This window comes from Sarcophilus harrisii, chromosome 1 (genome assembly GCF_902635505.1).
Source record: "Sarcophilus harrisii chromosome 1, mSarHar1.11, whole genome shotgun sequence".
NCBI classification, from domain to species: Eukaryota; Metazoa; Chordata; class Mammalia; order Dasyuromorphia; family Dasyuridae; genus Sarcophilus; species Sarcophilus harrisii.
In genome coordinates this window covers 688,090,377-688,115,651 of record NC_045426.1, presented here as the reverse complement: position 1 = coordinate 688,115,651, position 25,275 = coordinate 688,090,377, and the positions used below count along the sequence as shown (strand labels likewise).

Sequence of the window (25,275 nt, the reverse complement as noted above, 5' to 3'; positions counted from 1 at the left end):
CTCCGCTTCCCCTAAGTCCTGCAGCGTCCCTGCACTTACGGGGTGCCATGGTTCCCTTTCACCCAGGACCACAGCCCAGCTGAGTCCGGTGTCAATCTTCCTCTGCTCAGACACCAGACTCTCCTCACTGTCTGGGAGGTCATAGTTCCTATGACTGGGGCTAACCCAGCCAATTCCAGTGCTCACAGCTGGCCATTTCCCCACAGGTGTTTACACTTCTCACCAGGCAAACCTCATTTATCCTGTTCTGCCCCAACTGTTGTTTATTTTTACCACTTCACATTGGCCCTGAAGACTACTTTGTCTTGTTTGTGGGGTAAATCTAGGAAGTTGGAATTTTCTGCCATCCTCTGTCATCTTCCCAGAATCCTCTCCCCAAACTTGTTCTTCATCCTCACCAGGATCTCTGATTTCCTGTCCTTTGCTTCTTTCCTAAGTCATCAACCTCCTCAAGACAAAATGTCCAATCGGCAACTTGAGATGCTGGACAGAGATGTTATGAATCAAGAAATCTGAGAATCATCTATATAGAGATGATAAATGAAAACATGAGAGCTCATGAATATATAGGAAAGATCAAGAATAAGCAGTCCACTAGATGAGAGGAAAATCAGGAGATCACTTAGCACAGTGCCTAGCGCATAGTAGGTATTAAAGGTTTATTGATTGGCTACTTCCAGTTGCCATTTTCAGACAAAATAACTCCACTTACTCAATCCAAATATTGGGGGTTCTTCTCTATTGACTCCCAGGTCATTCTTACTACTCAGTCCAATTACTGGGGGTTCTTCTCTGTTGACTCCCAGGCCATTCTTACTACTCAATCCAAATATTGGGGGTTCTTCTCTATTGACTCCCAGGCCATTCTTACTACTCAATCCAAATATTGGGGGTTCTTCTCTATTGACTCCCAGGTCATTCTTACTACTCAGTCCAAATATTGGGGGTTCTTCTCTATTGACTCCCAGGCCATTCTTACTACTCAATCCAAATATTGGGGGTTCTTCTCTATTGACTCCCAGGCCATTCTTACTACTCAATCCAAATATTGGGGGTTCTTCTCTATTGACTCCCAGGCCATTCTTACTACTCAGTCCAAATATTGGGGGTTCTTCTCTATTGACTCCCAGGCCATTCTTACTACTCAATCCAAATATTGGGGGTTCTTCTCTATTGACTCCCAGGCCATTCTTACTACTCAATCCAAATATTGGGGTTCTTCTCTTTGACTCCCAGCATTCTTACTACTCATCCAAATATGGGGGTTCTTCTCTATTGACTCCCAGGCCATTCTTACTACTCAATCCAAATATTGGGGGTTCTTCTCTATTGACTCCCAGGCCATTCTTACTACTCAATCCAAATATTGGGGGTTCTTCTCTATTGACTCCCAGGCCATTCTTACTACTCAATCCAAATATTGGGGGTTCTTCTCTATTGACTCCCAGGCCATTCTTACTACTCAATCCAAATATTGGGTCTTCTCTATTGACTCCCAGGCATTCTTACTACTCATCCAAATATTGGGGTTCTTCTCTATTGACTCCCAGGCCATTCTTACTACTCAATCCAAATATTGGGGGTTCTTCTCTATTGACTCCCAGGCCATTCTTACTACTCAATCCAAATATTGGGGGTTCTTCTCTATTGACTCCCAGGCCATTCTTACTACTCAATCCAAATATTGGGGGTTCTTCTCTATTGACTCCCAGGCCATTCTTACTACTCAATCCAAATATTGGGGGTTCTTCTCTATTGACTCCCAGGTCATTCTTACTACTCAGTCCAAATATTGGGGGTTCTTCTCTATTGACTCCCAGGCCATTCTTACTACTCAATCCAAATATTGGGGGTTCTTCTCTATTGACTCCCAGGCCATTCTTACTACTCAGTCCAAATATTGGGGGTTCTTCTCTATTGACTCCCAGGCCATTCTTACTACTCAATCCAAATATTGGGGGTTCTTCTCTATTGACTCCCAGGCCATTCTTACTACTCAATCCAAATATTAGGGGCTCTTCTCTATTGACTCCCAGGTCATTCTTACTACTCAGTCCAAATATTGGGAGTTCTTCTCTGTTGACTCCCAGGCCATTCTTATTACTCAATCCAAATATTAGGGGTTCTTCTCTATTGACTCCCAGGCCATTCTTACTACTCAATCCAAATATTGGGAGTTCTTCTCTGTTGACTCCCAGGCCATTCTTATTACTCAATCCAAATATTGGGGGTTCTTCTCTATTGACTCCCAGGTCATTCTTACTACTCAGTCCAAATATTGGGGGTTCTTCTCTATTGACTCCCAGGCCATTCTTACTACTCAATCCAAATATTAGGGGCTCTTCTCTATTGACTCCCAGGTCATTCTTACTACTCAGTCCAAATATTGGGAGTTCTCTTTTGACTCCTGTTTTTCTTCTTCTATGATTTCAGTGACTGGCTCACAGTCTGTCTTTCCTATCCACCTCCTAGCCTCATACCAGGGGGCTTCAACATACATAGGGATACTCTCTTCAATGCCCTAACCTCACGATTTCTCAATCTTCTCAGTTCTCATGACCAGTACTAGTCAGCATTTAGTAATCAGTCTCCATCAAGGAGGAGAATTTTATGCAAATAGTCTCAGACTCAGTATATATCAATGACAGGATTAGCAATGAATATGCAGAAAATATGGTACATTAAACCCATATAAGCTAGGTTATCCCAAGAGTATTTAAAAATGAAACTGAAGGGAAGACAAAAAAGTGATTAAAATAGATCTGTCTGTATTTCTAAGCCACAGTAATTGTGTGGACTTTCCACAATTGGGCCATCTCATGCCTTTCTTCCCCTAGGAAACTCATCATTGGGAAATCACTTCCTGAGACTGAATCTGCCTGGTCCTCCCTAGTTCATCAGCCTCTTCTGTGCCTCTGATTGGACCCTTTGACTGAAGGGCATGGCCATGGGTTCCCCAGTTTCTATTTAAAGGGTGGGAGGCTTAGGACAGGTTTTTTCCCCCTATTTCCTACCAGTGTTACCAATTTTTGGCTTCTCTGAAACTACTTCATGATCCATGGCTAGGAACCTTCTACCCTGACCCTAAACCAACACTTCTAAATTTCCTTTCGTGTGTTGTCTTCCTTCATTACATTATAAGCCCCTTGAGGACAGGGACTGGTTTGTTTGGGGGTTTTAGGGGGTATTTTTGCTTTTTATCACCAGCTCTCAGCACAGAGTCTGCCTGGTTCACTATAGGTATTTAATAAATGTCTATTGACTGGTGTGCTGTATGAGAAAGAAGTCGTACTGAATAACCCTGATGGGAAGAGCTTCTGGACCAAAATGAATATAGGCAGAGGACTTTATATTGGAAGCAACACAATCTGAAGGTATCAAGGGATCAAATCTCTTTTTTTGATTCAACTTTTTATTTTCAAAACACGTGAAATAGTTTTCAAACATTCAGCCTTGCAAAATCTTGTGTTCCGAGTTTTTTTTTTTTTCCCTCCCTCCTCCCCTCCACTTGCCCCTATGGCAAATAATCCAATATATGTTAAACGTGTGCAATTCTTCTATACATATTTCCACAATTATCATGATGCACAAGAAAAATCAGAAGGGGATCAAATCTCTAAAGGAGAAGATACCAACTTAAGGGGGGAAACAACACAGACAATATTGTTACTCAAAAAAGGCAAGCGGGATGACATCAGTAGCTATAATCTCATATCTAGAAAAGTCTTCATGAGAATGACCTACATGAGCATCAGCAGTATCCTTGATGAGAATATAAGAAGGGAACAGTTAGGATTCTGCAAGTAATTTTCTACGTCAAGAAAACTTAGTGGAAGGTGTAGAAAATACAAGATCATAGACAGAAAGAGTCATAGATGAAAAGGATCTTAGAGTTAAAGGATTTTTCCAAGATTACAAGGTTATCCAGGGCAAAGCTAAAATCCCAATCCTTTTGCTCTTACTCTGGACCCAGCCCCTTTCTCATTGGACCACATCCCAATAAGCTTAGAGTCTGTGGATAATGAGTATTTGAATCAATAGAGGAAAATGAAAGTTTGAGGTCTTGTACCTTAGCTTTCAATATCTGTCCCATGCAATAGGCTAAGATCTTATTTAATTGATTGATGAGTTACAGAAGGCACCTATGTGCAGATGTCCCAACTTCACTTGGTTCTATGTTTTAACATGCAAAATTATTTGCAGATGATAATTCCCAAATTTAATTACAATTAGATGCATTTGCTTTATCCAATTTGTAAATGTGAATTATGTTCTACTTTCCATTAAGAAGCTAATCTATCCACCTTTGCATGACGCCAAAGGAAAATACAGTGATTGCATACCTGAAAAGTACATTTATCATATAAAACAAGAATTTTTTAAAAAACAGCTTCAAGCCTTAGATGTCAATAAGAAGCTGAATCCTGAGATTGTTCCAAGACTCTCTCTCTTCTCTCTCTCAATCTCTCTCTCTCTCTCTCTCTCTCTCTCTCTTTCTCTTTCTCTCTCTCTCTCTCTCTATCTCTGTGTGTGTGTGTGTGTGTGTGTGTCTCTCTCTGTCTCTCTGTGTCTCTGTCTCTCTCTGTCTCTCTCCTTCTCTCTGTCTCTTTCTCCTTTTTTTTTTTTTTTGTTTTTTTTGTTTTTGGAGAGAAGTGATTAGGGTTAAGGGTCACACAACTAATAAGTATCTAAGGCCATATTTGAATTCAGGTCTTCCTGACTTTAGGGACAATAACCATAATCTCTAAAACATCAAAATCATAGATGACCATGAAGGCATCAGAGATCTGAGTAGTGAGTAGAAGTCAGATATAGCATATTGTAGTGACCAAGACAGAGAAGGAATTTTTGATGTGAGTATGAACTTGTGATTTAATGAGGGGAAGTGCTAAGTAGAAACCGCCTCCATCAGTGCAGATTGGGATTCATCTGTAATTCATAATCTGAAAGTCATTCACAATTTGTCTCCCTCTTATGTTCGCAACCTTCTTTCTCCCATGCCTGAAACACTCTCTTCTCTTCCCTCTGGCTCAGATCTGAATATCACTCTCCTGCTCAAACACTTTCAAGGGCTTCCTTTTTACCCTCGGAGAAAATGTAAAATCTTCAGCCAGACATTTAAAGTCCTCTACAATCCATTCCCACCTACGTTTCCAAACTTATTTTCCAAGTTTCCAAGTTTATTTCTTTTTGCATCCCTGGTCCAGTCAAATTGGCCTGCCAACTGTTCTTTGAACACAAAATTATATCTCCCACCTTCATGCCTTTACATAGAATCCTTGGAACACCTCTTGAAAACTTTAAAATTCAGCTCAAATGTACCTATACAAGAGGTATATTCTGATTCTCCCATTTTCCAGTGCTTTCTTCCAAAAAAGCCCTACAAATTATATTTGTTTTAAAAATATGTGCATATTTTGTGTGTGTGATATGTTTATATGTATGTGTGTATGTATATATATTTAAATAAGTATCTGTATTAAATATAGAGATATATTTAAACATGTGTCTATATTAAATCTATATTTAAATATGCATATACAGATATATTTAAATGTGTATATGTATATATTTAAATATGAATGTGTTTAAATATGTCTCTATTAAATATATTTACACTTAAATATGTGTGTATATTTATATATTTAATTATGTATCTATATTACATGTGTTTAAATTCAAACATGTACACATACATATTTAGATATACATGTATATTTATATTTCTGTATTAAATATGTTTATATTTAAATATATATACATATTAAACATATTTATACATACATTTTACTCATCTGTGTACATGTTACTCCCCTCCCCCATGTGTTAAGATCCTTAAAAGCACAAACTCCTTCATTTTTATCTTTTTTGACCTGCAGTACTTGGCACTTTTTTGATGTAGATCTGTGATTTCACTGACACAGGGAACTCCCAAAGAGGAAATAAATGTCCACTACCCATACAGAGATGTCCAGGATCACACAGGCAGTATGTGTCAGAGACAAAACTCCAACCTAGCGCTAGAACTTCAAGAGCAGAAGTCCACTTTGTCACGTTGGCCATTGTCTAAGGAGGTGAAAGATCAGAAAAGGAAGTGATGTAGGAAGGGAAAGAGTCCCATGGCTGCCTTGGCACCCATAGAATCAATCAACCATCCACAAGCATTTATTAAGTGCATCCGTGTACCAGGCACTGATACATGGGCATTGGGAATACAGAGATAAACATGTCATGGGCCCTGGGCTCAAGGAGCTTAGACAGAGAAAAAGAACTCAGATACATCAGGTGGCTAAATTTCAATTTAAGGCAAATTCTAATTTTAAGGCAAAATCTCCCTCTTTTTTTTTCAGAGGTGAAATACCACCTCTGCTATTGGACCTATTTGATCTCTTGATTAGTTTGTTAAACTTTTTTATTTTCCTTTTTAAAATTCTATGTTACAAGAGATAAAGGGATGGAAGGGATATATTGAGAAGTGAAAATGATAATAAAAAACAAATGTTAATATTTTTGAAAGTGCTGTGGCAGAATGAGAGTTAGAATTATACATCATAAAAAGACATAGAGGATTTTGTTCTGCACCCAATGAAAGCGTTACTCAGTTTGATGATCCATGGCACATTCAGTCCTTTTCGCCTGGCAAGCGAAGGTCAGAAATTTAGTCTAAAGGGGTATCATAGGTCATCTACTTCAGGAGTCCTCATTTAGTAGGGTTTGAGATGGACTTAATTGGTTGCTGCTAAAAATTCTTTAATGAAACCTTAAAGACCAAATAATTGTCCACATATGTCTCAAATAATTTTTTCCGCTGTGACAAGTGTGCATCATGCTCATCCGCACAACAATGTAGGTGTTAGTGTAGTGATTACATCAAACTCTGATCATTTCTAAGTATAAACGTGTCGCAAGTTTTCAACCTGTCATCAAACCTTTTTCAAACCACCACAAGAGTTCCAACATTCAGCACAAACCAATTCGAAATACATGTTCAGACATACATATACTCTCATTTATATTCCACAGACTTCACCAGAATAGTTCCCCTCTCCTTACTATTACCCTATAATTCTGTATAATCAAAGGATCAAGTAAAAACATTTTCATTCTTGCAGCACAAAATGTCAGGCTGTTTGAAAACCATTATCGGGGGTTGTGAGCGCCATCTTGAAATTATCATGGACCATCTCAAATGTTCAAGAGAAACAAACCTTACATGATCTCTTATTGCAGCATGAAACTGTTTTCCAATTTCACCTTTTCTTTCATTATTAGCATTTTTTTTCCTATCGATTGGATTTTTAAAGTAACTCATCAATACTGGTCAGTAGTTCAGTAGAGTTTCTGTGAGAGTGAGGCTGGTGTGCCAGTGGAAAAAGAGAAGAAAATCATATCTGAAGAGATTCTTTACAAAGGTTTAAAACAAAGAGACACATGCAATTGAACTTTAAGTATATTTATCATTTAATATCATGCTTACTTGTCATTAATCAGTAGAAAAATGAATATTTTATATCAGAACTAGCTATTCATTTTAGCTGATTGATTAGGTAGTCGTATCTTCTGGAGTCTGTGCTTACTAATAAATGCAGTATTTAGCTTCAAGGGAGGGTCCTGATGTCTATCTATTGCTTTGAAACAAAGTTTCTTGGAAGTATATGCTACTGCATCAATCAGACTAATTCAGGATTGTTACATATTTAATATACATTGAATATGAAAATGAATTTTTTTGTGAAATTTCAACATTTTGTTTTCAAAATTATAACAACCCCTTTGGATCATTGGATGAAGACTGGAAGTATGTGAAAAGGCTTTTGAAAAATATATTAGTGAAGAATCTAAAAAAATTCATTTAGATTCAATGAATTCTATGATTGAGAAATTTGCAAAAATCATTCAATAGTTCATAATTCTGAAATGACATACAGAGATATTTGAGATGCCTGCATTATGAGAGGCCTGAAAAAAAGGAAATATAATGAAAAATATATTAAGTTCAAATTCTTATTTATTATAGATAATTGATACCCACCCATAACCACAATGTGTAATTTGTGGAGTTCTTGCCAACAGCAACTTACAATCTTTTCTTGACATTTACAATCAGTCTGTTTATTGTTTAAGTGGAAAGAATAAAATGTGGAAATCTTATATTTATTCATTTATTAATGTGAATAAATAAAAATAATTGAAGCTTTATATTTAGTAAGTTTTCAAGTCGCAAAAATTGGAATTCATACTATTACAGAATAATTAGTTTTGCCGTGTTATTGTTCAGTCATGTCTGACTCTGTGACATCATTTGGGGTTTTCTTGGTAGAAATATTGGAGTGTTTTGCCATTTCCTTTTCTACTTCATTTGACAGATGCGGAAACCGAGACAAATAGAGTTAAGTGATTCGTCCAGTGTGTCCGAGGTCACATTTTAACTCAGGGAGTCTTCCTGACTCTAGACCCAGAACTGTGCACTATGGTAACCCTTAGCTGTCCTCTTATAAGTAATATATTAAATACTCTGGTAATTCACAACACATTTTTTGGTTGTTGTCGAATCGGGTTTGTGGAACAGCAAAACACTGAGAACCTCTCACTGGTCTAATCTCATTTTTTAGAGGCGGAAATTGAAGTCCAGGAAGGAAAAAGGATTTGTCTAGAGTCCCACAAGAAGTTGGCTCACAGATCACAAGTTTTTATAAACAGGGACCTGTTGGTAAGTGCTCAACAACCAGTTCTGGAAATAAGACACTTTAAAATTTAATTTGCATGGTTAATACTCCCTTTAACACTTTCTTAAGTCTAGACAATTAACAAAATAATCAAGAAGCAAGCTTGGTCTGCCCCGCTTCTCCCTCTCCCCATATTACAGTCAAAGAAACTAAGGACATGACAGACACTTCAGAAGCCAAGCTTGATCCCAGGTGGTCAAGCTCCAAAATGTGGACACTTTTCACTACTGTACCAGAGAAATAAAATGTGGGTTTTTAAAGGATTGCATAGGGATTCAACAGTCGGGAAAGAAAAATAGAAATATTTTAAATAAATATACATACAATTCATTCCAAACACCTTAGCAAAGGTCCCCGACTGCCTTCCAGGGCCTGGTTTTGTGGGCAAAGTGAGCAACAGAAATCCACTGGCAGGCCCTGAGAATTCCATTTTATAATTCAATTATATAATTCAATTACACACCATTTCAATTATCTTTACTAATTCATTAAGCCTGCTGGCTTGACATCTGGCACTTTCACCAGGGCCATGTCAGGCAGGTGGCTCAGCCCGGCTCATCATCGCCACTTCCTTGTTAAGCCAGCAGCTCTGGGATTTCATCACTGTGGGTGCTCTCTCCACAGGCACAGACAGACCCACATAAGCCCTCCAACCCTTTTCTAAATGGTTTCATAAGTGCTTGTAACCGCAGAGCTGGTCGCCTGGTAGACAATCTGTCAGAGATAAATTTCTCCCAGCCCACCTAGACAGGCTCTTGGCCCCCAGCCCCACCTAAAGAGGTTCAGGACCACCCATCCCGCTCATTTCTCATTAGTGGTAAACCGATCCTTCTAAAGTACAAGGTTGGCTGTATCCCTACTCTGGTGCTCAGGAAGCTTCATAGCTCCCTATTACTTCTAGGACCAAACCCCAATTCCCTTGTTTCATTTTACTTCCGACCCACTCCCCACTTCCCACCCCCCACATACACACACAACATATTCCAGCCAAACTGCCCTCTGTTATTCTCATGGAAGGACATCTATCTCCCCAGCCTATCCCTCCGGCTTTCCCCATGCTTTGAATGTACCTCCTCTCACCCAGCCCTTAGAGAATCATGGGGTCACAGTTTCAGAGTTGGAACAGACCCCAAATGGCACTAAGTTGAACCCTCTCATTTTCCAGTTGAGGAAACTGTCTTGTCAGCTTGTAAGTATTTAAGACCAGGCTTTTCTGATCCTGAATCCAATACTCTATCCATTACATTACACTTAGCTTCTCTTAAAGCACCCCCATTTGTTGATGTTCTCTTCCTTGTGGGATTATAGTGGTATACAACATCAACTGTGTCTTCCGCTCTAAGAATGCATCCCATTTTAATATTTATCAAGTATATATGTCTTGATTTATACCCATAGCTCCTGCATTAGAGCATAAGTGAGGGGAGGGACAGTGTAGCCCTTGCCTTTGTATCCCTAGCACTTAGCAGAGCTCTTGGAACATAATCGGTGTTTAATAAATATTTATTTGTTTGACTTTTTAAAAAATGGTTCACCCCAGTGACCAGTGTCTGGCACATAATTAGTGCTTTGTAAATGTTGCTTGACACAGTCAACCCAAAGAGCAGTCTTAATAGAGCTTTTCTTCTATCAGCAGAGCCTCCCTGGGATGATGAGGTACGAGAGGAAGGTTTTAGGGGACTATGTGCTAGCATTTCATTTTTCTTTAATAAGTATCTAATAATTTTTATTAACGTAATCATAATCACAATGACAGCTAACATTATTATATTATAATATATAATATATGTACATATTATATATCTAATTATAGATATTAAAGGTTTACAAAGTGCTTTTACATTTTTTTAATCTCATTGGAGCCTCGCAACAATCCTGGCTATTTTACTTTCTTCCTATTTTACAAATGAGGAAACTGAGGCAAAGAGAAGTTAAAAGTGATTTGCCCAAGCCACAAAGCTAGAAAATATCTAAAACAGGATTTATAAACTCTGGTTTTTCTGACTCCTCAAAATGCGGTTAGGGGATCTGGGGTCAAAACTATTTTCATAATAATATATATAATTCATAATAATGCAATATGTAATTCACAATGATGCTGTAAATCTTACTAGATATAACCCACATAAACAAGCTATTTAAGAAGATGAGCATTAAATTTTCAGAACATAAAGGGATCGTGGACCCCCAGATTTGAGAGGACCTGCCCTGTGTTGTTGAGCTGCTCTTGGTACCTTGTTCTCATCTCTGTAGGTGTTTTGACTCATGTGTATAAATGGAACCTGCTCATGAATGACCTTTCATGCTATGTGACTCTCATTCACATGATCTTTGTTGTTGCTCAATCATTCCAGTATTGTCCGACTCTTTGTGGCCCCTTTAGGGTTTTACTGGCAAAGATACTGGACTGGTTTGCCATTTTCTTCTCCAGTTCATTTGACAGATAAGGAAACGGAGGAAGTCAGAGTAAAGTGACTTGCCCAGGATCACACAGCTAGTAATGTCTAAGATGAGTCTTCCTGATTCTAAGCCCAGAGCTCTATCCCCTTCACCCCCCTACCATCTAGTGGGGAAGACAAGATGCAAAAGGAAGCTGAGAGAGAGGCGGGGAAGGGAGAGAAGGAAGGTAAGGTGTATCTGGTCATTCAACATTTATTTGACAAACATTTATTATTAAGTGACCACTCTGTGCCAGATACTATACTAAGCAATGAGGATACAAAGACCGACTAGAACTGACTTTCAAGGACTTGGGGGGGAAACAGCATATATACATGTATACAAAACACACATAAAGTAGGCACCAAGTAATTTCCAGGAAGGAGGAGGGACACTAGCATCTGGGGGGAAGGAGAAAACTGTTGGACAAGAGGTGACACCTGAGCAGGGCTTTGAAGGGAACCTGGGATTCTGAGGGTCGAGATTGGGTAGAACATATGTAGGAGAGTGACAGGCAAAACATATTTTTTTTTCATTTCCCATCAGCTAAACTACAATTTTTTTTTTTTTTTGGTTTAAAATGCTAGAGAAATTTGTCTTTGATCTCAGAGGCACGAGGGACCTTCTTGAAAGTTTTGGTGGTTGGAGGCAAGAGAAAGGAACTATTTTAGAAACAAAACCCAACCCCAAGAAAGTGCAAAGGTCTGAAAATGCCAGAGAAATTTGTGTTTGATCCCAGAAGCATGAGGGACCTTCTTTTTTTTAAATTTAATTTAATTTTCATAATTATAGCTTTTATTGACAGAACCCATGCCAGGGTAATTTTTTTTACAATATTATCCCTTGCATTCACTTCTGTTCCAACTTTTCCCCTACCTCCCTCCACCCCCTCCCCCAGATGGCAGGCAGTCCTATACATGTGAAATATGTCACAGTACATCCTAGATACAATATGTGTGCAGAACCAAATAGTTCTCTTGTTGCACAGGAAGAATTGGATTCAGAAAGTAAAAATAACCTGGGAAGAAAAACAAAAATGCAAACAGTTTACATTCATTTCCCAGTGTTCTTTCTTTGGGTATAGCTGCTTCTGTCCATCATTGATCAATTGAAACTGAGTTAGATCTTCTCTTTGTCGAAGAAATCCACTTCCATCAGAATACATGAGGGACCTTCTTGAGTGGGGGCAGTGACATGGTCAGATCTGTAATTGGCAGCTGCATAAGAAATAGATTGTACAGCAAGATTATATGATGATCAGTTCTGACGGACATGGTTCTTTTCAACAGCAAGGTGATTCAGGCCAGTTCCAATGGTCTTGTGATGGAGAGAGCCATCTGCACCCAGAGAGAGGACTATGGGAACTGAGGGTGGATCACAACATAACATTCTCATTCTTTTTGTTACTGTGCGTTTGCATTTTGTTATTTTTTTCCTTTTTGATCTACGTTTTCTTGTGCACACAATTGTGGAAATACGTACAGAAGAATTGCACACATTTAACATGTATTAGATCACTTGCCATCTAGAGGAGGGAGTGGGGGAAGTGAGAGAAAAGAATTTGAAACACAAGGTTTTGCAAGGGTGAATGTTGAAGATTATCCATGCATATGTTTTGAAAAGAAAAAGCTTTTAATTTAAAAAATGAATTACTGAGGGGGAAAAAAAGCAGCTGACATTTATGAAAGTGACAGCTTGTTCCTTATTTCCTTGATAGTAGATTTGTTTGTTTGTTTTTTGGGTTTTTTTTTAATTTCAGTCACCCAAGGGAGACTTTTTTGGGCCATGTTTTCTGTTTGCCCTGGTAACCAGGATTATAGGATCAGAGATTGAGAATTAGAAAGCAGATCATTCCCCAGCAACATTCACTGTGTGACTTTGAGGAGAGGCCTTAGAAGTCAGCTAGTCCGGTCTTATTCACTATTTTACAGATGAGAAAAACTGAGGTCCCAAGAAACTTAAAGTGACTTATTACTCCATTTGAGCCAGGTTACAAACCCAGATCATCCTTCTCCACATCCTACAGTCTTGCTGCTATACCCAGCAAGAGAACAGTAGATCTAGTGCAGTTGAGGAAACTGGAATCTTGAAAGAGAAAACAACTTTCTTCAAACACACGCCCTCAATCTATACTGTTTGAAGCCATTTGGGTGGGAGGGGAAGCTTTAGTTAAGAATCAGGATTCAGAGCAGAAGAGTTAAATCAGAATTAAGCTAAGGGGGAAACAGTGACTGTCTCGGTGGTTGGAGGCAAGAGAAAGGAACTATTTAAAAACAAAACCAAACCCCAAACTGCAGAGGTTTCCCAAAGGAAGTCCCTGGTCACTTTAAGGAGGAGCAGATCAGAAAAAAGCCCTAGCTGGTTCCCCCATGAAAAGGCTCTCCCGTTCAGGCCCAGGGGCAATTCCTGAAGGGTCCAGAGCTCCCTAAAGAAGACCTTGAGAGCATTAGATTTCTGTGTGAGGTTGTTCCCTCCTTCCTGTCCCTGCTCCTGGTTCTCCTTCCCCTGCATGTGATTCGACTTCCAGCTGAGACCTTTGTCCATTTCCTCAGCCAGGAGGTTTCATTAACCTGAGCTCTGCTCTGTGCCCATTGAGGAACGAGAAAAGAAAGGAGAAAGAGAGAGAGAGAAAGAGGGGAGAGAGAGAGAGAGACAGAGAGACAGAGGCAGAGACAGACAGAGACAGACACAGAGAGAGAGACAGACACAGAGAGAGACAGAGAGACAGAGACAGAGAGAAAGGAGAGGGAAGATTGAAGTGGTTGGGACAGAGGAAAGAAAGAAAGAAGAGGGGGAGGAAAGGCGAAAGGAACCGAGAGGAGAAGGAAATGAGAAGAAGGGAAAGAGGAAGAAAGAAAGAGGAGAATATCTGGAGGAAAGAGAGAAAGACAAAAGGGAAGGGGAGGGGGGGGAGAGGGAAAGGAAGAAGGAAAGGAAAGAGAATGCGAGGGGGAGGGGGAGGGACGGGAAACCGGACAGTGGGGAGGGGCTCTGGTCAGTATAATAAGTGACTCCAGCCGTCCCGGGACCCTGAGTCGGAGGAAGGAGGAGGAAAGGAGAAAGAGAAAAAGGAGGAGAAGGGGAAGAAGAGGGGCGGGGCTGCAAACCACTTCTCTCCAAGTTTGCCGAGGCGGCTCTAACTGAGCGCCCGCCCTGCGTTGGAAGCTGGGCTCGGGACAGGGTAAGTCCTCTCCCCCATGGGCCGCTCAGCACCCCCCGCCCCTGCCCCTTCTCCTGACCCGCATCCCTGGACTTGGAGGGGGGAGAGGGGGAATATGTGCAGGGGGCTCGGAGATGGGCCGGGGCCGCTACGTCCTCCCTGGAGGCTGCAGCGGGGCGGGGGAGGGGGAGGCGCGGAACCGGACCCGGGGCTCCTCCCGGTGGGTGGGCGCTGGCCAAGGTACTCCGAGCCAGCGGGAGCACTCGGGTACGGAACTGGGGGCTTGGGCCGGGGGCGTTGCTGGGGGAACTAGCTGGCCTCAGTGACCCCATCTAGAAAATGGGAATAGGGAGCCTGCTCCTAGTTCTCCCTTCCCTTTCCCCAATTTCCCTCCCCCCTCTCTGGTCTCTCTTGTCCCCTCTCTTCTGGTTTGGAAGATAATCTGCCTTCCCCTCCTCCGCCTCCGGAAGCCTAGGAGCTGGAATGGACCCCCTGGGGCCTCTCGGTTCCAGGCGTCTGTCCCCTCTCCCGAGCTCTGCCTCCTTTCCTGGGCTTGCTGGCTGCTCAGAAACCCCGGCCCCACTGCCCATGGCGCTCCGAGGGGGGTTTCAGAGGGAACGGTTGCCCCCCAACCTGGTCCAAGAGTGAAGGCCGATTCTGTGGGTCGGCCCAGTCCAACCCCCCCCCCCCCCCCCCCCCCCCCCCCCCCCCCCCAACACATCAGTTCTGTTGCCAAAAGCTTAACCGGCAGGAACCTTCGAACTTCCAGGTTGTCGGATTTGGGAGGGACTTTAGGACTTGGGATGAGGATCTCCAGCCCCCAGCATTTGCTCATTCGGGTGTGGGGAATAACCGGTAGTACCACTGGGCACCAGGCTCCGGGCCGGACAATGCAGAATTTCGGACTGGAAGCGATCCCCCAACACAGAACTTCTGCAGTCCAAGGGCTCTGTGGCAGCGGTATCAGAACCGACAGTGTCAAGGGGGGGAGACTGGAATAGAGAATGTCAGAGATGGGAGGGTTTGGGAACAGGGAATGTCGGTGAGGAGGGGCCTTGAGAACAGGGAATGTCAAGGTTCCGAGAGCCTTAGAACACAGAATGTCAGGGCTGTCCAGGTGTCTTAGAACAAGGAACGTCAGAGGTAGGAGCATCTGGAAGGGACCTAGAACATAGGAAAACCTTAGAGTACAGAAAGCTGGACTTGGAATTCATCTCCTAAACTTGTAGGGGTCCTCAAACTTCGGCCCGCGGGCCAGATGCAGCAGCTGAGGATGTTTATCCCCCTCACCCAGGGCTATGAAGTGTCTTTATTTAAAGGCCCACAAAACAAAGTTTTTGTTTTTACTCTAGTCCGGCCTCCAACAGTCTGAGGGACAGTGAACTGGCCCCCTATTGAAAAAGTTTGAGGACCCCTGTGAAGAGCCCACTGCAGCTTCCTCCTTTTATAGGGGAGGAATGTCAGATTGGACTAGGGAATTTTGTTGCCCTGATCAGCCAGCATAGCTGTGGCTGAGCTCCCTTGGGGAGCCTGCTTGTCTCCATTTTTACTTCCTCCCTTCTCCATCCTCATCCCTCCTGAAAATATCATAGAAACACTCACAAAACTTGCAGAGCAGCATCTCTGGGAGGGAGGAGGGGAGCCCTGACTGAAAATCAGACCATTCCACATCCCTACTCCATTCCTTTTCTTCTGAATGAACAGAGGCAGGGATTTTCCCCTCTGAGACTTCATCCATAGAAAGCATTGGATTCAATAATCACCACTGATTGACTGATTATCTCTTTAGTTTCTCCCAATATCCCTCTGAGGATGAATACTGTAAAAAGGAGATAATAACAACCCCTACCTCCCAAGGTTGTTACGAGGATTAAATGAGATAATATTTGTAAAGTACTTAGTACAGTGCCTGACAAAAAAAAAAGTAGATGCTATATAAATGCTATCACTATACTACTACTATTACTACTACTACTACTACTACTACTACTACTACTACTACTACCAATTATTATTATTATTATTATTATCTCCCTGCCAGGGTTGTTGTGAAGATCAAATAAAATAATATTTTTTGGCACATAGTAGGTGCTATAGAAATGTTCTTGTTATTATCCTTATCATTATTATCTGTATCCCAGGATAAATGACATCATTTGTAAAGAGCTCAGCACAGTGCCTAACACATAGTAGGTCCTATATAAATCCTAATTATCATCATCATTATGATAATGATATTATTATTATTATTATCATCATATCTCCCCTAGGATTGTTGTGGAGATCAAATGAAATAATATGTATAAAGTACTTAGTAAGAGTGCCTGATACATAGTAGGTGCTATATAAATGCTATCACTATCATTATAATAATAATATTATTATTGTTGTTATCTCCCTCTCAGGGTGATTGTGAGGATCAGTTGAAATAATATTTGTAAAGCACTTGCTACAGGGCCTGGCACGTAGTAGGCCCTATAGAAATGTTATTATTATCATTATTATCTACATCCTAGGATTGTCATAAAGATCAAATGGGATCATTTGTAAAGCACTCAGGACAGTGCCTGGAACATAGTAGGTGCTATGTAAATGCTAGCTATCATTATTTTTATTACTATTATTTCAGGAATTATCGCTTTCATTTTACAGATAAGGAGGAGGAAGTTCAAAAACAATTCCATGACTTGCCCAGTTTTAGGGCACACTTTGGAAGCATCGAAGGCAAACTTTGAATCAGGGTCTTCCAAATTTCTGCTCTTATGACTTTGGGACCTTTGGCTGCAGTTGCCACCGGAGAGGGCCTGTACATCAGGGCGTGTACATCCCTCTGCTCTCTCCACCAGGCAGTCGAATCCTTTGAGATCATAGGATGGGAGGACTTAGAGCTAAAAGGGACCCAAGGAGGTCCTCATTTTCAACCCCCTCATTTCACAGATGACTAAACTAAGGTACAAAAAGGAGAAGTAGAATCACAGGACCAGTTATTTAGAGCTTTCCAGCTTTATGACACATTGCTAACCTTCAACAGTTGTCTTCTAGTCAAACTGAATTTCCTATTATACCTTATTTATGGCTCTCGATCTCCCACCTCTGCACTTTTGCACGCACTGTCCCCCCCTGCCTGGAATGTACTGCCTCAATTCTCTATTTTATTCTCTTGCTTCTTCAAGAATTAGCTGAGAATTCCATCATCAATATGAAGCTTTTCTAAATCCTCCCAATAACTTTTTATTTATTTGTATGTATTTACATACTCATATACATACATGTGCAGGTAGCTACATGCATGTACAGATATTTAATATATTGCACATAGGTGCACATGTATCTATACATGCATGTTGTCTCTCCCTGGATTTAAACTCTCACTTTGTATTCCCAGCACCTTGGCCATAATTGATTGATTGATTGACTTTGGAAGGGTCTTTTCAGTGACAACTAGTCTGAACCCCTCACTTTACACATGAGGAAACTGAGGCTGAAATTCTAAATAATTTGCTAAGTATCGCCACCATTGAGGACACTACAGTCAGGACCTCATAGGATAGATTTTTAGGTCTTAGGGGGAAGCTGAGATGGCACAGTGAGACTCATTTTCCTTCCTCAAACCTTGACTAGCTCTGTGACCCTGGACAGGTCACTTAACCTTATTTACCTCAGTTTCTTCTCTGTCCGCTGAACCAGAGAAGGAAATGGGAGCCCACTCTGGGACCTTTGCCAAGAAAACCCCCTGGAAAGTCAGACACGCTGAAGAACGATGACAAAAATTCTGGTTGCCCAGTTGTAGATACTTGCAGCCCTTGGGGTCACAAGAACTGAACAGTAATTGCCGGGGAGCCAGGGACGCAGAATCCTGGCTCTCTGGGGGTGCTTGGCCATCCTGCCTGCTGGGATGTTGTGCTGGAGGGTTTGAGGTCTTTGCTTAGTTTCCAAGGGGAAGGTGCTTGAGTCTGCAGGTCCCTCTGACCCAAGAGGGTTGTGGTTATCTGCTATCAGCAGGGCTTCCGGGGGCCCCCTCAGCCAGCGCCTGTCTTGGCAAGCAGGCCACTTCTTGTGTAAAGCTGGGGTTTCGCTTGATTTCGCTCGGGGAGAAAGCGGAGGAGAATGGACACAGGACTCTGCACCCAGAGTAACTGGATGTTACCAGAGCATGGAGCAACACGAAGTTTTGAAAACTTTCTTTGAAAGAAGGTTTGCATAACCCCCTCATCATTTGGCAAGAGAGAGGAAGAAGCATGTCCTGAGCAAATTCCCCTCAGACAATCCCCACACGATCACAAGATCATGGATCTAGAACTGAGTAGAACCGCCTTTAGCATCAACCCAATCAAAAAGCATTTATTAAGTATTTGCTGTAAAGTCAGGATATCCATCAACCAAAAAGCATTTATTTATATAGGCAGGATGTCAATGAATCGAAAAGCATTTATTAAGCACTTATTGTATAGTCAGGATGTCAATCAACCAAAAAGCATTTATTAGACACTTACTATATAGTCAGGGTGTCAATCAATCAAACAGCATTTATTAAGTATTTACAAAAAATCAGGGTAACAGTCAGTCAGTTAGCAAGCACTTATTACATTTCCAGCATTGGGCTGGGTGTTGGAAATACAAAGAAAAATCCCTGCCCTTGAGAAGCTGGCATTCCAATGGTAGAGACATTATGTAGAGATAAGGCAGATAGAAAGTGCCCTTGGAGATGGAAGAGATTAGTATCTAGGACCAAAGTAGAGGAGGAGGGATGCTTTAAGTGGAAACTTTTTTTTTCATTTTTTCATTTTTTATTTTATTTTATTATTATTTCATTTTATTATTCATTTTATTTTTTTATTACAGCTTTTTAAATTTCAAAAGATATGCATGGGTAATTTTTCAACATTGACCCTTGAAAGACTGTGTATTCCAATCCCCCTCTTCTCCCTACTCCTTCCCCTAGATAGCAAGCAATATGTGAAACATGGTAAAAATATATGCATACGTATTTATACAATTATTTTGCTGCACAAGAAAAATCAAATCAAACAGGAAAAATAAATGAGAAAGAAAACAAAATGCAAGCAAATCACAACAAAAAGAAGTGAAAATGCTGTGTTGTGAACCATCCTCACTCTCTGGGTGTAGATGACTCAGAGAGTTTAAAAGTCAGAGGTGAAAAAAGAATGCATTCCAGGCATTATATCTGAAAAAGAATCCCTTCTAGGAATAGATATCTTTTTTTTTTTTTTTTGCACATAGGTGCATATTGTATGTGAATATAAATAGATAAATCTGTATATTTATAGAGAGATATCTACATATATATATTTCTATACATCTATATCTATAGCTATTTAGATATAAATATAACAGCTCCAATGAAGGGTAACATCACCTCCTAACATAACCCATTCTACTTTGGAAAAAATCTATTGGTTAGGAAACTTTTCTTTAACTCAAATATAAATATAGATTGATTAGAAATGAGAGAAAGGAAGTGGGCAGCTAGTCAGAGCAGTGATTGGAGCATAAAGCCTAGTCAGAAAGATCTGAGTTCAGTTTCAGCTTCAGAGACTTACTAGCTGAGTGACCCTGAACAAGTCACTTCACCCTGTCTGCCTCAATTTCTTCATCTGTAAAACGGGCTATAGAAGGAAATGGCCAACCACTCCAGAATCTTTTGTCAAGAAAACCCCAAATAGGATGACAAAGAGTCGGACAAAACTGAACAGTAATAACAGAAAGGGATAGAGTGGAGCCACAGCTCAGTGAACATTTGTGAAGTACCTACTATGTGCTGTTCCTAAATTTCTGCTAGTTTAGTGCTACAAAGACCAATTATTGGCTACTTTAATAGTGTAGGTAAGTCAGAATGGATTGAAATGGATTGATGACTGTGTGAGTAGAGAGAAGGGGATGGATTTGAGAGATGTTTGGACATAAATATAACCTCGAAGGCATGGACTATTTTGTTTTTTGTCTTTGTATTCCTAGCACCTAATGGACTCACTGACACACAGTAGGCACTTAAATGTCTGGTTGAATTGAATTAAAGATGACTAAAAGAGATGTTATAGAGGTCTTTGAAGCTGACGAGTTATGAGGGCAAGGAAGGTATTCCAGATGATCATAGGTTAAGAACCTGGGTGCCCGGATGGCTGGGAGGATGATGGCTGGTGCCCTTCGTAGAAACAGGAAAATTGGTGGGAAGACAGAAGTTCCATTTTGAACATTTGAGATATCAAAGGGACATCCAGGAAGGGATGAATACATGAACAAATGAATGAATGAGTGAAAAAGCATTTGTTAAATGCTTATTATGATCTAAACACCGTGCTAGGCACTAGGGACACAAATTCCAAAGTAGGAGAAAGATTGGGACTAGACACAAAGACCTGGGACTCCTTTGCATAGAGGTGGTCATTGGACCAAGAGAACTGATGATCGGCAAGAGAGGATGAACAGAGAGAAAAGAGGACCCAGGGAAGTACTCATTCTAAGAAGAAGGGAAGAGAATGAAGAAAAAAGATTAAAAAAAAAAAAAAGATAGGAAGAGATGTACACGTAAGAGAACCAGGAGATACTAACATCATCCAAGGCAAGGGAGGAGAGGGTGGTCAACAGTGATAAAAGATCAAAGGAGAATTGTTCTGTTATTCAGTAAAGTAAGATTCTTGGTGACCCCGTTTGGATTTTCTTGGCAGGGATACTTGGAGAGTTTGTGTTTCCTTCTCTAGTTCATTTTACCAGATGAGGAAACTGAGACAAACAAGGTTAAGTGACTTGCCCAGGGTCATACAACTAGTAAGTGTCTGAGATGGGATTCAAACTCAGGTCTTACTGACTTCATCCTTGAGGACTCTATCCACTACCTGTCAAGGAAGAAGGAAAAAAAATCATTGTATTAAATAATTAAGAGGTTATTGGCTATGTCAGACTGCTTGCCTTCTCAGAGAGGGACTGGGGAAAGAAAGAGGGAGAAAAAAATGGAAATCAAAATTGCATAAAAGTAAATGTTTACAATTATATTTACATGTAATTGAAAAAAATAAAATATTATTATTTGTTGAGATTACAAGAGAGTAATGAACTTAGAAACCATAAATAAAGATAAGGAAAATAAATAACAACAATAGTATCTATGCAGCATTTTAAGGGGAGTAAAGTACTTTACATACTAATTTATCTAATCCTGACCACAGCCCCATGAGGCAGGAGCAATTATTACAATACATTTTACAGCTGGAGAAACTAAGACGTTAAGGTGATTTGGCCAGAGTCACACAGTTTGTAAATGTCTGAGGCAGGATTTGAACGCAGGTTTTCTCGTCTCCAGGCCCAGCAGACTTCATTATAAGCACTGGTCACGGTAGGAGACAAGAGCTTAGCAGACGGCTCTTTCTAGTTTAGCAGTAAAAGAGAACTAAGATATTTTTTCACTCCTGCAGTGAATTCAGTGTTTCTGTCAGTCACCCATATTCCCAGACTCGAAGTCATCCAAGATCCTTTCCAATGATTCAGTCCCTTGCCCTCAAGGACCTTCTCCTTTCCCCCTCCCCCTCCTCTTTCTTCTCTTCCCCTCTTCTCCCTCCTCCCTTCTCTCCCTTCTCCCCTTCCTCCTCCTTTTTCTTAGTGAGGCAACTGGGGTTCAGTGACTTGCCCAGGGTCACACAGCTAGGAAGTGTTAAGCATCTAAGGTCACATTTGAACTCAGATCCTCCTGAATCCAGGGCCGGTGCTCCATCCATTGGGCCATCCAACTGCAATCCCACCTGGGGTCTTGCAACTGAAAATGGAGGTTCTGAAATTATGATTTATTATCAGTAAATGTGTGACGTGCCTACCTGTGTCATATACCTATATATCTAGGGTTGCTTAAACATTTCTTGGGCGAAAAGGAGTCACCAGTGGTAAAAGTTGAAGAAGCTCCGGCCTAGAGTTCTCAAAGGGGAAGACATTGCCCAGTGGTTGTAGTAGACAATGGTCTGGAGGCAGCCCTCCAGCCCCCTCCCATCAGCCTTGGGTTTCCTGTCACAGTTTTTCTTTGTCTGACAGCAACTCCATTAGCAAATAGATTTTTCATTTCTGATTCAGGCATTTTCACTCATGACTTCATTTGGGGTCTCTTTGCTAAGATGCTGGAAGGCTTTGCCATTCCCATCTCCAGCTCAGGGGTGGCACCATTTTATGGGTGAAAACCTGAATCTAACAGGGTTAAGTGACTTGCCCAGGGTCACCCAGCTAGTAAGAGTCTGAGAGCAGATTTGAACTCAGATCTTCCTGGTCCAGTGCTCCCCCTCCTGCACCACCCAACGGCTCCTAAACTGTTCTAGGGAACACCCTGGTAAGGAAACCTCCGTTACCAACACAGCTGATAATCCCTGAGAGCACTGACCGAAGTCTGCTAGCAGCAACCCCAGGGCTCTACTGGGATATAGGCTGGCCCACTGGCCGTCCCTACATAGTAAAACTCACTAATTGGTTAATTAGGAGCAGCTGGTTTGGACTTATGTCAAATACACCATGCCTAAAGTGGGATTGTAAGGAGGGGAGCACTGCATGTTAGGTGCTTACCATGAGGTCATAAGGAGTGTTTCTACTGGGCTTTTATCCCAAAGAGATACTAAAGAAGGGAAAGGGACCTGTATGTGCACAAATGTTTGTGGCAGCCCTTTTTGTAGTGGCTAGAAACTGGAAACTGAATGGATGTCCATCATTTGGAGAATGGCTGAATAAATTGTGGTATATGAATATTATGGAATATTATTGTTCGGTAAGAAATGACCAACAGGATGATTTCAGAAAGGCCTGGAGAGACTGACACGAACTGATGCTGAGTGAAACGAGCAGGACCAGGAGATCATTATATACTTCAACAACAATACTATATGATGATCAATTCTGATGGACCTGGACTTCTTAGGCCAGTTCCAATGGCCTTGTGCATTCAGAGAGAGGACTGTGGGACTGAGTGTGCCTCACAACATAGCATTTTCACTCTATTGTTTGCTTGCATTTTATTTTCTTTTTCATTTTCTTTCCTTTTTGATCTGATTTTTCTTGTGCAGCAAGATAATGGTATAAAAATGTTTACATATATTGGATTTAACATATATATGTATATATATATTTTTTTCTTTTTTCTGAGGTAATTAGGGTTAAGTGACTTGCCCAGGGTCACACAGCCAGGAAGTATTAAGTGTCTGAGACCAGATTTGAACTCAGGTTCTCCTGACTTCAAGGCTGGTGCTCTATCCACTGCACCACCTAGCTGCCCCAGATTTAACACATTTTTTTTTTTTTAACATATATTGGATTGCTTGCCATCTAAAGGAGAGGATGGGAGGAAGGAGGGGAAAATCTGAAATATAAGGCTATGCAAGGGTCAATGTTGAAAAATCCATGCATATGTTTCAAAAATAAAAAGCTCTAAAAATAAAATAATAAAATAAATTTAAGATGAATGTGTTACACTAATGAACCCAACTGCATCCTTCTTTCTAGATTCTGTGACAGCTGAAAAATGGACACTGAAGACAAAGAGGTAAGCAGACTTTCATCACTAGAATTCAGATGGGAAGAGACAGAAGGGTCAAGGAGATGGGAGGGGAGGCCACCCAGGGAGATCTGGGTCCTACCGTTGACACAGTCTGGCCGTGCAATCTTGGACAAGCCATTTATTTCTCGGTGCCTCATGTCCTTTCCTAAGAACATAAATTATAGTAGTGACGCAACTAAAATCTTACTGTAGCAGGAAGCAGAGGTCAACAGACACCCCCCTCCCAAGAAAATGGCTGGTAGTCTCATTAACGTGGAAAAGGAGTTTCTGTACCTCACATTCCCCACATTGCCAGGAAATGAGGAAGAGGAGGAGGAGAAAGAAGAGAATGAGAAAAAAAGAGGATGTACAATTCTCCCTAAAGGTTTCCAAAATGAGCTTCCCTGCACATCCACAGTAACTGGTGGTACAGTGGTTAGATCCCTGGAAAGCCTGAGTTCAAATCTAGTTTCAGACACTTACTGGCTGTGTGATCTTGGGAAAGTCATTTAACCTTATTTGTTTTAGTTTTCCCCAATTGTAAAATAGAGATAACAACAGCACCCATCTCCCAAATTTGTTGTAAGGATCAGATGACATAATAATTATAAAACCCTTAACACAGTAATTAACACATATTAGGTGCTATATAAATGCTTATTCCTTTCTCTTCTCCATGAAAGTTAGGGGATTCCGAGGATTATTAGCCCCATTCCACAGATGAGGAACCGTTGAAAGAAGGTTGTGAATCATCCAGTTAGTAAGCTCCAGAGCCAGCCTCTCTTGCTGTATTTGCTCCCCCCCCCCCCCCCCCCCCCCCCCCCCCCCCGCCTTTTTTTATGAGTTTGTAAGAGGAGCCAGAAGGAAATTCTTCTGGCTGGATTCTGGGTTCAAGTCTCTGCTCAGACATGTTCTGGCTGTAAAATACTGGGCAAGTCACCTTTCAGTGAAGAGTCCATGAGTGAAAAAGGGACTGGAGGAAGAGATGCCCAGGTAGGAGGCAAGTAAGAATGCCAGGGCTGGATGATAGTGAGGAGGGAGGAATGACAGAGATGCTCAGGCCCACAGGACGAAAATAAGCCTCTCTAACAGATGAAGTCAAAGTGAATTATGATGTAAAATTATGTTGTTTTCTTCGTTTGCCTAATCCTATGATTCTATAAACTTTCTCAGCTCTAGCCTGCATGTGTTTGGAGCAGAGGGAAAAACCTGTTGCAAGTCCCTTCTTTTCTCTGAGCCTCAGTTTCCCCCTCTATAAAGTTAGGATAGCACAGCTTATTAACAGGCAGATATAATAGCAAGAACACTGAACTTGGACTTAGAGGTTTGGGTTCAAATCCAGCCACTGCCACTGAAGACCCAGTTTCTTAATTTCTAAAATGAACAGATTGGATTAAACCATTGGAAGGGAGAATTCCCACTCATCCTCT

The 25,275-nt window shown here is 41.1% G+C and overlaps 1 protein-coding gene across 1 annotated transcript in view; it reads left to right on the top strand.

Moving 5' to 3' along the window:
• Positions 1-14,061: 14,061 nt before the first annotated feature.
• Positions 14,062-25,275, top strand: part of HVCN1 (hydrogen voltage gated channel 1) — a 39,622-nt gene continuing 28,408 nt past the window's right edge. Inside the window, exons 1-2 of the mRNA XM_031948570.1 lie at positions 14,062-14,346; positions 23,812-23,851. Coding sequence (XP_031804430.1) covers positions 23,831-23,851 — 21 coding nt within the window. The 5' untranslated portion in view covers positions 14,062-14,346; positions 23,812-23,830. The remainder of the gene's footprint in view (positions 14,347-23,811; positions 23,852-25,275) is intronic.